The sequence below is a fragment of the Erithacus rubecula genome, assembly GCF_903797595.1.
Source record: "Erithacus rubecula genome assembly, chromosome: Z".
NCBI classification, from domain to species: Eukaryota; Metazoa; Chordata; class Aves; order Passeriformes; family Muscicapidae; genus Erithacus; species Erithacus rubecula.
Genome location: NC_136661.1, coordinates 2,665,822 through 2,679,928, shown reverse-complemented (window position 1 = coordinate 2,679,928; position 14,107 = coordinate 2,665,822). Strand labels below are relative to the sequence as shown.

At 34.8% G+C, this 14,107-nt stretch overlaps 1 protein-coding gene across 4 annotated transcripts in view; it reads right to left on the bottom strand.

Annotated features, from left to right (window-relative positions):
* Nucleotides 1-1,365: 1,365 nt before the first annotated feature.
* ZDHHC21 (zDHHC palmitoyltransferase 21) overlaps nt 1,366-14,107 on the bottom strand; it is a 35,135-nt gene continuing 22,393 nt past the window's right edge. For all 4 annotated transcript variants that reach the window (XM_079330471.1, XM_079330469.1, XM_079330470.1 and 1 more), the window contains 2 exons: nt 4,059-4,102; nt 1,366-3,583 (listed from right to left, as the gene is read on the bottom strand). In XM_079330471.1, the coding sequence (XP_079186597.1) occupies nt 3,451-3,583; nt 4,059-4,102 (177 nt within the window). In that variant the 3' untranslated portion in view covers nt 1,366-3,450. The remainder of the gene's footprint in view (nt 3,584-4,058; nt 4,103-14,107) is intronic.

Here is a 14,107-nt window from a genome sequence, read left to right as displayed (position 1 = left end):
TGTCTCCCTCAGTCACTGTCACGTGTTCTTCAGCCCTGCTTCTCACAGCTGGCTGAACACCAGCCTGACCAAATAATAATTCTTTATTTTGCTTTGCTTGTGTGCATGGCCTTTGCTTTATCTATCAAACCTACAGATTGTTCTTATCTTGACCCAAGAGTTTCACATTTTTACTATTCTAGTTCTCCCCCTCATCCTGTTTGGGGGAAGGGACTGAGTGGATCAGTGGTGTTTAGTTGCTGGCTGGGGATAAACCAGCATACATGACATTCCACTAGGAGTTTTATTAACCATGCATTTATAAACTAGTAAATCAAAATAATTATCAGAATACCTGAAGAGCAACTCAGAATATATTTTAGAAGTTATGTGTGTTAATAAAGACTAATGTATAAAAAATTAATTGTTAAAATTCCTTGTATGTGAGACTTCCTCCTCAAGACTGAAAATTTCTGTGTACCTGAACTACTAGACCAGTTGTGTGATAGAACCTCTCCTTCAAAGCAACAGATCAGAGGACAGATTCACAAACATTATTTAAGGCATTACCTTTTATTTTAGACACCAGCATTTTTCAAATGACATCTCAAATTTCTGATTATGAGAAGATAGCAAGTTACCATTCTTCAGTCCTACCAGAAGTTATCCCACTCTGAAATAAACCACCTACTTTCAAATGTTTTCAGGAAGAAGTTCATTGGTTCTTTAAGTTCAATTTGTGCCTCTCAGGAAATTAAATATTGCCAAGTCAGAGGATAATATTCACTTTTGTCAATAAAGCATGTGTTATTCTGCTATTATATTAGGACTAAATTTAATAACACTGTCTATAAGATTTTTTTTTAATGCAGAAAAATAGCAAACACTAATCAGTCTTAAGAATGCAGTTTCTATTAAAAAAAGGAATCTTAAGGAAGACTTGGAGGGAAAGGAAGCATTGGTTTGAAGGGTTCAAGAATTTCAAGGTCTGAAGGGTACCAAATTGGTTCATAAAAGTCTGATTTTTCCTGGCAGAACAAATCATTCCGAGAAAAAGTAGACTTAAAAAAGAAATCAAACAATATGGAGACATTTGAGAACAAGAGCTCGTGAAATCAATGCTTTTGTCTGAGAATGAGGCAAGATTTTCATGCTGACATAACTGAGAGTCAAGCCTCCAGGTTTGTCTTGTGATCATTTCAGTGGTGCCAGAGCAGCAGGTGACACAGCCACTGCTCCCAGGGCTGCTCCTGGGGCCCCCGCATCCCAGGGCTCGGTGCTCCATGCACAGTGGTGCTCACCAAAACAGTAATACCACGAAGCAGAACACACAGTTATGTGCCCCGCAATAAACACACCAAAATTAGTTAAATTCTTGGCTCTCTTCCTGAATAAAGTTTGGAACTGAACAATCTGCTTTGATACCTGATTATCATCAAAAACTTCAAACTATGTTTTGCATGGAACATTTAAATATCGGCATGGAAAATTACATACAATTTCCCTGTATATTCCTAAAATATAGACTAAATAGTGGGGGAGAGAGGGAAGAAAATAATAGAGCCATTACTTTTATGTATATCCACATTCCTTCCAATTTCAAGCACTGCTCCAGTCTTTTCACCCATTTCCTCAAGCTTTTTTTTGTTTAAATACTGCGTCCGATATGCCAATACCACTTGAAAGACAGTCTAATATCACGACAATTGGCACGAGGAAAAATAAAAGGAAAATGGCAGAACATTAGGCTTTAAATATAAACTAATAAAACACTGCATCTATTTTTAAAAGGACGGGAAAAGTAAAGTTGGATGAAATGTTACACATTTACAAAAGTTTAAAGTTCAAGCGATTTTTAAGATGCACTTTTTGGAACTTTCAACTGATCATTAGAATCTGTTAATTCAATAAAGGGACACTTAACATTGGCAGTGACTGTATAAGACTTTAAAAGAGTTGATGTGAAATTTTTTTGACACCACCAGTCATGAAAAAGCTTACTTTTCTTTTTTTGAAGTAACTTACCTAAATAAAGTTCACAAATAAACTTACTTTCTGCACAATATACATATATTAAATCCTGAATTTGTGTCTTTTATTGTGTCCTGCTGCACAGCTGCTATTTAAGGTGGATCCTAGTCCTGTTAGACTATGCAATAAGCACAGTAAGCAGCCTAACTGGAAACAAAGAGCTTTGAATTTCTCCTAGATATCCATAGTAGCTTTCACAATCATCTGAAGTCAATATTTGTATAGATACAGAGTGCTAAAACAAGTACATAATTTTTCCAGATACAAGAAGACTGAGCCGGTACTTTGGCAATAGTTATAATTTTACCAGATTTGAAAGATGCTTTCTTTGGTTAACTACTTCCATACTTAAATGAACACAAGCTATCTACATCAACATAGTACCCTATTAAATGTGTTAATGTACTTCACTGTTCATGTCGGTAGCAAATCTATATTTATGTATAAATATTTTTAATTACTTTTATTTTCAATATACAAACACTTAGACCAATTTCAGCTAATCAAGACTAAAGAAAATATAAAGTTTCTAACTTTACTGACAATATACTCTTCCTTATGGTACATTATGCTTACTAATTACATCTCTACTTCTCAAAAGTAATCATTCTAGTATTTGCACCATGCACCTTCTTTGTTGGTTATTGCTGATTCAAATCGTTGGGATTTAGGGAAAATATGCTCTGTATCTGCGTAGTTTACCCTGAAATATTTAATCCCCCTCTGACATGACATGACATGAACACTTTTCACTAACTTCATATCAGGCCAAAAGATAACTGTAAACTGTAAACTGTTCTCTATGTAAACACACACATTTTTATGCCTTTACAAAACCTCTTTAGGAGGTTTAGGAAGTACTCTGTTTCAGCTTTAAATATTGCCTTTCATAGTGCAGTGCTGCAGGATTACTTTTGCATATCATAAATAACTGGCAGAATCATGAAATTTTGAACATATGTAGCAGGGAAAAACAAACATTATTACTATTATTATCCAGACAGACCTACTGATACAAATCCTAAAAAAAAAATTTCATGGCAGAATAAGACACTTTGTAAGAAATCTAACCATCAATGTAAACATCAGTGCTTCCTACACAAAAAATAAAAAAGAAAAAAAGAAAAAAAAAAGGGGAAAAAAAAGAGCCAGTATCAAACTGGATCAAGACTACATTCCAGTTGTTTGCTTTTGATATTAACCTCAAAGACAAAAGGAATCTCTTTGGAAATCTAATTTGAAAGTAAATAAGCCTGAAGTTGATTGTTTAACTTACATTAATTTCAGAATAGAATCAAGACCATAGCTAAAATAATGCCCGAGGCACACTGTGATGCCTATTACTGGATTTTAATTGACTTGAAGACTGTCATAGTCCCATTATCATAAAACCTGTAATGTACTTCCAGCATGGAGGACCCATCTGCGCCCACCATCCGTTTAGACATGATTGGCAAACTGGTAGGGAACTCGCAGTGGCTGCCTCTGCCTGAAAGGAATAAACCACAGGATCTTCCAGTGAGTGCCAAAAACTTCTGAGAAGGTCTGCTGCCATGGCTTTCGGGGCCTCAATCTACAGAAGACAGCATTATTAGTGAAAGACAGTGCACTTCAGTCAGCTACAACAATGTAGGTTGGCTGGGGATCCAATACTGGACTCCGATTTATGTCCAAGCATCACAAACTTTTATTTCATTACGACACACAGCTGCGACTTAACTTCGGAGAAGAGAAACTGTCTGCATCATCAATCAAACAAAGGCACCTTCTGCAGCACAGGAGACCTCAATATTAATGAAATGTATGCCAAAACACTGCAGAAAGTATCTTTTGATCTGTACTTTTGAAAAAAAAAATATATAGTTCCACTGGCTTTGGGTAGGAAAAGAAAGGGAACAACATGAGGCTGTTTTATGTGCAACCACTATTAAAAGATTAGAGATGTGTTGCTAGAGATAGGAAGTACAGAGCATAGTACCCTGCAAAATCATCTTAACAAACAGCTACTCCCTTAGCATTTCAGCAATGTAGGAATTTACAGAACTTACATGTCTTCACAACAGTTTGACATTTTTTCTATACTTGTAGTGTCCTATTAAAGAAAAAAAAACACGATGAAAAAGTATTTATTTACATTCCTAATTTTAAAAATCTCATTATGAAAGCAAGCAAATATATCAGGGAATGAATTATTAATGTACACTCTTTTGACACTAGTTCAGTAGGTTGCATATTACACATATGCTGTATTAGATTTAATGTGAGATTACACACATAAATTTTAACTCAATCTGTTAAATGATTTTACAAGCATGACATTAACTTGTACTCTGTAGTTTGACTACAATACCAAAGAATGCCAACAAAAACTTACAGCATTACTACAGTTAAATTAATTCAGATATTACAATTATTGCACAGAACATTTAGAAGCCATGTGTACAAGGTCCACTCTTGCTATACTTTCCACAAGCACTCACTCCAGACTTGGGAGTATCCCACTTAGATAACCACAGGAAAAGCTAGCAAAATGCAATCATTAACAAATACAATATTTTGAAGAACAGGAGCTAGTCAGAAGTTTCAAAACCTTTAGCTTCATGAGTATTATAATGCAAACAGTACAACTGAAAATATACCATAAGTTTCTACAGTTCCTACAATTAAATACCAAATATAAAAATTTATCTCTTAAAATATAAGAGGTAAATAATGAGCACATTGAAAGCTGTAGCCAACAGCAACTTAAATTCATACTTTAATTACAAAATGTTAAGAAAAGTTACCAGATCAGTTTCAGCTTAGGTCACCCCCAATATAAAACATTTAAAATTACCAATAGTACTTTTTTCTAACATTTCACTATGAATCTCACAAAAAAAGCTTCCTTTGTATCATGTACAGGGTTTCAATCCACATTTAGAGTTCATTACATCCCAAAATCACTTGTGAAGTTCAACACACAATTAATTGAAATATTCTTTGTGATTTCAACACCTTTTTATTGGTAGTTTGGTATTTCCCTTTACTTTTCATAGATATAGACAGGCACATAACGCACCTGAAAAATTACAGTAGAGTTTGAATAACATCAAGAGCTAATCTCAATTGTCCCCAGCCACATAAAGACAAAAGGACTGTGGTTGAATTAGGCTGCAACTTCATGGTCATCTGGAAACACTATCTAGCAGTAAAAACCATACTGTGCTCCTTGACTGTTCCTGCATGCAATTCAGGGCAAGCACTGCTGAGACTCCACCCCTACTTTCACAAAGTTTTAATAAAGGGGGAAGGGCACAGTATGAAATAACATACAGGAAGCTGATTCCCTGCTCCACCTGTCATGGGTGGCCCATGGAAGGCCAATTCTTGTCCTTCTATTTTACTTCCCAGCTCTGAAGAGTTTTGGAACAGGATTCCTTACCACACACTAAACAGCAAAAATCTTAATTCTGTCCATGATATATCCAGCTAAATTCCAGGTGCACTATGGCAAAGGAGAGAAGTCCCCTTTTCTCATGCCAATCCAACAGGATGCCCAGAAGTTTGTGTAGAGAAGGATGCCCAGCGAAAGTTGTATAAACCATGTTGGCATTAGGTTAGGTTAGGTGGGTTTTAGCACCCATTCAGCAGTGAGAGAGCAAAGGACTGGAGGCAGCAAACTGTAAATACTGCTGCTTTTGATTCCCACAGAAAAACTGCTGCTTCTCTCATGTTATGGGACTGTCTTCCCTCTCCTTCCACAAGGGTCAGGAAATCACTACAAGATACAAGTGAATCTCCTTGTTAGGGCAGGGCCTGACTGCACAGCCAAGGAATACTTTGATTCCTTAGACTGGTTTTTTGCTCAGCCTTTGTCAGAGAAAACACCATCTTTGCTGACCACAGAAATTCATACGTGGCTTTTTGAATAAAAAGGACTAATTTAACAAGAAATTACTTCTGTGGCATTTCAGCAAGGTCATAAGAGCATTTTCATGAGATGCCATTGCTCAGTTCTAGGAACTATTCTCTGGTCAACTCAAAGCTATTTATCAAAGAATATAAAATAATACTGGCATGTTTGAAAGCAATAATGGCAAATGGTCTTTCATAAAACAATAACATGCTAGTCCAGACTCTAAATTGACTTGTTGCTATGGAATATTTATGCTACCATTTCAAAAGAGGGACCTTTAAATCAGCTTTGTGTGCAGAAGTAACATCACCAAATATCTTAAACATGGTTCTGTCCTGTTTCTGCACATTTCTTATTCATTAATGTACTTTTACTGCTCCCTTAAATACTGTATTTGAAATTTTTGGTGGCAAAATCACAGGTTGGAAACTGGAGTCTGCATTTCCTTTTAAGTGCAATCATAGCATGTTATCAAGACCTGAAAGGTTCTCATCAGGGTCAGCTCCTCTCAAAACTGTAAAAGCACAAAACAAGATACTAACTCTCCTCTCCTCTCCTCTCCTCTCCTCTCCTCTCCTCTCCTCTCCTCTCCTCTCCTCTCCTCTCCTCTCCTCTCCTCTCCTCTCCTCTCCTCTCCTCTCCTCTCCTCTCCTCTCCTCTCCTCTCCTCTCCTCTCCTCTCCTCTCCTCTCCTCTCCTCTCCTCTCCTCTCCTCTCCTCTCCTCTCCTCTCCTCTCCTCTCCTCTCCTCTCCTCTCCTCTCCTCTCCTCTCCTCTCCTCTTTTTTTCCTTTCCATACTTTTTCAAAAATGAAAAAAAATTACAACTACATTTCAAAAGCTGCAAACTAGCAAAGAAACACTGCTCAAAGTTCAGTTGCTTAACAAGTGCTAGTGAATGAACTTAAGAAACCAAAGGCACCTCACACCTTCCCTCCCCCACTGCTGCTGAACAGGCTCATTTGAAATGTACTATCATTTGAGAGTGAACCAATTTACCTTTTCACATGAAAGTGAAACTTCAAGCACCCCAGCAAAGTCAGTAGCCCCTCTGGAGACAGGAGATGATGGAAAAGGAGAGTACCAGTTCAGTTTTGACCTGTTATTTAAGGCTTCCTTCTCAGACTTGGATTTTTTTTCCTTTTGCAGAGTAAGGCCCAGAATAAGCACTATTCTTCTGAATGACAAGGTGGTCTTCTCATTAACACATCTCACAAATGCCTTTCAATCAGAGTATCATCTCTCTTAATTATGCATTTGATGTATACCAAGGTTTTGCTACAACATCAGAATTACTGTGTTCAGCCTAAGAGGCTTTAGCTGTCTGCATCTACTATCAGCTTGGATTACTATTAATACAAACAGAACTCTGCCAAGATTTTTTTTTCCAGACGCATAGCTAATGCTAATGTTAAAACCTTTTTTGAGCACTGACACTCATCCAAAAGTTTAAAATAACTTGGTATGAGCAAACATCACATTTCATTGGAGTCTAGTAATCTCTAACTTTTAAAATACCTTAAAATTTGGTATTGAATACGAGATGAAATTGACAAACACAACTGATTAATTTAACAGGATGGATCAGTTGGATGGATTCATCATCCAAATTGGGAATAAAAATTGTTCCCGCATCTGGTTACTCAAAGATACATACCCAATGATAAGCATCTTAAAGCAGCTAGAGAAAAAAAATATCACACCTTAGTGAGATAGGAAAAAGAAATTAGAGGAAATAAACACAGGAGTGCATTATTAAATAGTATCTATTAAATACTTGCAGTGGTATAATGTAAGCATTATGCCATGCTTCTAGTATTTTCAAATGTTCAGTATAGATGAATCAGTAGAAAAGTATGATGAAGCAGAAAAAGAGAAAACAAAACTTGCAAGCCTTCCTGGATTTGCAGACTTTGCTTTAATCTGAAAGTTCAACACAACACATCCTTTACATAAATGGTTTTGGGGTTTTTTTCCTTCTAACATCCTTTCACGGTGTGCATGCAAGGGACAGGTGAGCAAATCAAGAATATAAAATACCAAACATAAAAAGAATACATCCGATTTGAGGATTTTTCTTTCTTTTGGCATTACATACATGTTGGGTTTACTTTTGGTCATTTTTTAGCATTATTTTCTCAATCTATACTTTAGCATTCTTTCTTTAATTTACATTTTTCATGTAAGATTATAATTATGTTCAGCCTGAAAATTATTAGTTCTAAGTTTATACTTCTATATCAGACTCATGTGCTAAATGAAAAATAAACCTACACTCTGTAACTTCTAGGGAACATTCCTGCACTCCTCTATGCTCTGATTAATTTAGTTAAATAGATTTCAAATTTATTTATTAGATATCAGGTGATGACTCAATGAAAAGAAACCATCTACAATGGATGCACTACAAGCAGATACCTTAACTTCAGGCTGTTTCAAATCCATGGCATGTTTGGTGCAGACAAGAGACACAAAAAAACATATTGTAATTATCAATCCTTACAAATACCTTAAGACAAAAGCATAAGGGAAAAATATTTAAGAAACCTAGTTGGTGATCTTCACACAGAAGTCATTTTCATAGTCTGATATCTAAATCTGACAAGCAACATGTAAACAAAATGTACTCAGCCCCTGGAAGACTCAAATATTATTTTTATAGTTATTTATCTTCTTCAAGTGGTAAAAGGTACTACCTTTTATCAGAAAAATAGATTAGTAGAAAAACTTCCTTTTTGAGTGATGAACCAGGGATAATTTTTCCATGATATTCGATGTTATTTTATACTCCTTGCACAATATAAAATCTGATTACATTTTCTAACTTGCACTTTTTCCTTAAAATATTTTACATTTTTAATTTCAATAAAAATATTCATATTTACATAAGACCATGCAGTGACCTAAATAAAAGAGATCTTTTGCTACCTAGAGTGTCTTATATGTTTACTTATTCCTACATTTTAAATAGTTCATAAAATAGATGTTTTTAAAAATAAACTAGTATTTCATTTTTATGGTAAATAAGTATTAAAAGATGTCAGAATACATTCATTAAAAATGTTAAACAATTGTAAACTTGAGAGAAATAAGGTAAAGATACAAAAGAATTTACACAGTTAACAAAAGAGCAGCATATTACTAATTCCTGGCAATTTGATTTACAGAACTTCACGCAGTCTTCTAATAGAAGATCTGGCTATAGGTGGATTAAAGGTAAGACAGGAAAAGGGGAAGGAATAACGAAAAAAGAGGAAGATAGATAATGTTATTTTCTATTAGTAATTTCCAATTCCTTTTTGGGGTTATAGTTTATATATACTTTGCTTTCCCTCTGTAATTACTTTATATCTTATACTACATTCTAGCCACATAAAGAATACAATTGCCTGGAAATCCTAATTTCCTCTACCAATCCTAATTTTTAATATGCTAAACTTAATTACTAGGATTAATAGTTCCTTGATTACAGTTCTGCGATGTTTGAAAACACAGGAAAAGCCCTTAGTATTCTCTAATCAAAATAGTATTTAATAGATTATCTGATTAAAGATATGATTTCAAATATTTTTAATTACAAGATACTTATTACTAAAGACAGAAAGCATTTCAGCAGAACTAGATCACTTGTCACTCCGCATATTAAATCAGCAATGGATCAATACAGCAAAATACACAAAGAATTTAAAAGCTCTTGATTTTACTAGCAGTAAAACTGCAGCTACATTTTCATTATTTTGAAACAATCTTTGTAAAAGGGTTAAAAAACTAACTCGTAATATACACTTGCTAATTTAAGGTGAAAAGGAGAAACACTGCAACAATAAAATGCAAGTATCAACACTTTCAAAAGCTTCTAAGGGGAAAAATGTATGTGGTAGGCACCACATTGTGCACTAGACAGGCTGCTGAACACTTATTTTCCCTCCTATTCTCCCTAAAGAAAATAAAGCCAAATTTCTCTTTTCCACATCCAGAAAGTACTGATGCAACAGGATACTAGCATATCACTGTACACCATTCAAACAGTTAATTAACAGGAAACCCTGGTAGCATTAATTAAATTAATAAAGTCACTGTCCACTTAGTTTATGATAATACATCCTCTACCCTGTACAAAGGCCACATGGTATCTATTAAATTTATAAAAGCCTATCCATTAAATAGTTCTGCCCCAGAGAAACAAATTGATTACTAAATAATTTCAATAAAAAAATTTTCACTGCAATACTAGCATAAATCACATTAAATCATATTTAATGGATTAAAGGAAGAATTAAGAAAATTTCTTTTCTTCCACAGAAATAGTTTGTTAGAACATATGGAAAAATGAAAACACTGTTTAATGTTTGAGATAAAAACAATCAAAGGTAATCCCTTAAAATTAGGGTTCAGATTAGTCTCTGCAAAGGATGCTGTTTAACTGAAACATCTGGTAGTGTTACGTTGAGAGACAGGCCTTTTTTAACTTTGGAAATGAGATTAGTAGATCAGTTATTTGTAAGTGTCCAAGTAATTTCTAATTATTTTATCTGGGTCACAGATAATCCGCTTTTACAGGGCTCCCACAATGACATCAGAGGATCACTGTTGAACTGATTATCCTGTTACCTTCCACCATCATGGGAAGACCGGATTTTCCTTTTGTACAGAGAAAGAGAAAGAAGTGGCTGATTGCTTCAGACAGGTGGCAGCCAGCAAAATAAAGAACACCACAGATCTTGAGAGGAAGAAAATCTCATATATGCAAAAAAGAACCAGTTCTTAAAACATAGTCAACAAACTGAGTACTTCTTAGCAGTGTCTGGTTCAATTTAAAAACTCACTAGACATGAACAAATATCAAAATAATCAGAAAAACAGTTGTTTAAAAAACAGCATGCCACATCATTTTTTACATGTTCTAGAGTAATGCCTTGTAGGTCAAACATAACCAACAGAAGAATCCTACAGTATAAATAGAAAAACTGGGGTTTATCATCATTTAACTCTTAATGTATAAGACATAGAGAAGTAATTTTTTTATAACTGAAATGGAATATGAGTGAGGGAAATGTAAAAGGCAGGGCTAGTCTTCTAATAAACACATGAGCATCCTTGCTGTTCCACCTTTTTTAAAAAGACTGAATCAAAGCACTCTTTTTAAAAGTACCTTCAACAACCATATATCAGAAACAATCCAGGGCTTATAAAACAGACTTTTTTTCCCCGTGGTGAATTTATGCCTTTTCCTATGAACAAAATAACAAATAGGGTAGTTACGGGATTTTTTTGAGGAAAATAAACATCTGTTACATATAAACATGAAAAAAAATTCTTTAAAGAAAGAAAATATGCCTTGAGAAAGCAAGCAAGTTTCTGGGTATTATTTGATCTAGCTTCCCAATAAATTTTATTATTTCATATAATTACATGAAAGAAAAGCAAATGGAAATAAAAATCAGTAACACAGATACATCCTTCTCAATACTTTTTTTCCAGCCTAAGTGCAAAATACTCTTTTTGTCATTTCAAAATAATGGTATTAATAAGAGCATGCAACTGGGGCACAGACATACTGTCTGGTTTTTTTGGGATTTTTTTTTTTTTTGTTTTTTGGGGTTTTTTTCTGAGATTTTAGAAGTTTCTGAAATGGACAAAGTGATAATTTACTTATAAATAATACTACTTACAACAAACCACCAATGGAAACCCACATCTCTACCTTCTTGGAGTTTTAAAGGGTCCATACTGGAGCTATTGAGTTATCCTGCAGCGATTCAGGCCAAAGACTACTACAAGCAGTGAGAGGAGGTCTGAAGTAAAGAGTAACAACTATCTTTAAAATTGTTCTTTTCAGTAGAAGAGTAAAAAAAGTTGAACTGTTGTAAGTTGCAACTTCCAAAATTATTTTTGCTTTTTTTGTTGTTGTTTGTTTTACTTAAAAATTTGCGTCCACTTTTCAAGCAACGTAATTTAAAAATCATGCTGCCCAAGACTGTAAGAACACAGCCTTCAGTTAAGGAACATAAACTTTCAGTTAAGTAATATAAAATTAAAAATTTCTCTACAAGAAATGACAGGGAATAGACACAGGCAGGCCTTCAACATAAATGCAAGGCCATTTTTGAAATTATCTCTGATGGCGTTTAATTCATGGGTGAAACCAATTTTTTCCACCCAGTTCTTTAAAAACTTCAATATTTTAAGTAAGAATACTAATTGTTCATGAGATCTTAAGAGAAGAATCTTCTTCAGAGTCCTAGAGTTCCTAAATCAGGATTTTAAATTTCTCCCTATTTCAGAGGCTTATGAATTAGAGAGAACCTAGACACTTCTCTTACCAAAGTATCCAAATAAAACTTCCCCAAGACTAATGTATAGTACATGCTAGAAAAAGTATCAAATTTCAGGATGGTAACAAAATTAGAGGCAAATAAAGCTCGGAGAAAGCAAATGAAGGAGGATGAAAAGAGCCATGTGCCCTTTCAGATAGAAGTGTGTTTCACATATGCTAGCTTCTAGGGAGAAAGCACTAATCCTGTATACAGAGGCCATCTCAGCTGCTCCCCTCTTCATTGGAACAATTCAGGTCTAAAGTTCCTCTAAGGACAGTTTTTGCCAACCAGCTGTTCTCCACTCATTGTAGGAAGTCACCTCCTTTGCTCTTTGGCTTCTTGGACCTCCAAATGAGTTATGAATAGCCTTGTGCAAATGATACCCTAACACTGACACTACAATGACAGTGGTGGCAAATGCACTCAGAGAAACTGCTGTCTGGTAAGTTGCTCTGTCTAATAATCACCTTATCAAGCATTACAGCCTCAAGAACATTGCCCCTGTAAGAGACAAATTTCAGTATACAACTTACGAAGTTTTCATTTTTTCCAGAGAGCATATTTTTTCCAAGCACCTTGGTATCTACTGAACACACATGAAGCAGGGTAACAGTAGAATACACACATATGCAGAACACATGCTTATTTTTCTTAAAGACCTTTTAAAAAATTGATCTACTGTTATAACCAAGGACAGTTACGCAATGACAGGCACAGATCAGACAACTGTGCAACAAACCTGAATTTTGCAAAGTGCCAGCACACATGGCAAAATACCTCACATGTACCTCATAATGTGCTGCTTTGCTTTTCTGTGTTTAACTACTGCTTCGTTCCAGAAAAACACAATGGAAGATATCAGATATATTCTGTCCATTATGTATTCAACCACACATTTTACAACTTCTAAAAAAATGTATCAAAGAGGTGAAAATGCCAATCCTATGAAAACCTAAATTAAAATTTCTGCTCATTCTTATGCTTTGTCAGTCTAGCACTTAGCTCAATTCTAGTACAGTATAACTCTGCTTCTAAAAATGCACACAAAGATTACATATGCAAATTCATTCTGCACATTTGACTTTATCTATCTTGGTGCTATGGCAAAAGGATAAACCTCTATAAATACAAATACAAACCAAGAATATGCAATTTTTTTAAAAAGCATGTCCAATACTCCTCAAAAAAATGGGCCTCAGTATTATATTACTAGGATGAAACAAAAGCTATTGGCTTAATTTCTGGAAAATTATGTAATGATGGTCAGGCAAGTTTACCTTATGGAGAATCAGGATGTCTTGTTACAAAAGAATCAAAGTTTGAAAAATCTTAAATTTATCTTTATTTCCAAAATTTTTAGCAGCACTTGAAATACAGGTAAATAGTAATGTTAAACACCGATGAACCATAACCTGCTGGACTCATTCAGCAACAATTTGTACTCACCAAAGTTTAAACCACAGAGCTGCAATGCTTTTTGTCTCTATTTAAAAGCACCTTTTTTTTTTTTTTTTCCAGGAGCTGTGGAATTAATAGTAGTGTATGTTAAACTGCATGAAGAGGCACAAGAGCATGAACTACAAAAATGTGCATTACCATATAAACATAAGAGCTGCTTTGCCTCTTTCAAAAGGCCCATGCTCTTGTCCCTTGCACGCATCTCTAGGCAGCTTCAGCAATCACTGAAATTACTGCTTTCATGAACAGCTATATAGCAATTCACATGACACAAAAGCTTTAACTGTGCATATCCATGCCTCCAAGCATCTTAAGTTTCTTCCAAGGTCCCTGTCCATGCTATTACACTTTAACAATTGTGTTCTGCATTATTATACTTTAATGATTGTGTTCTGCTATTAAGTTTAGACCTATACCTTATACTAAT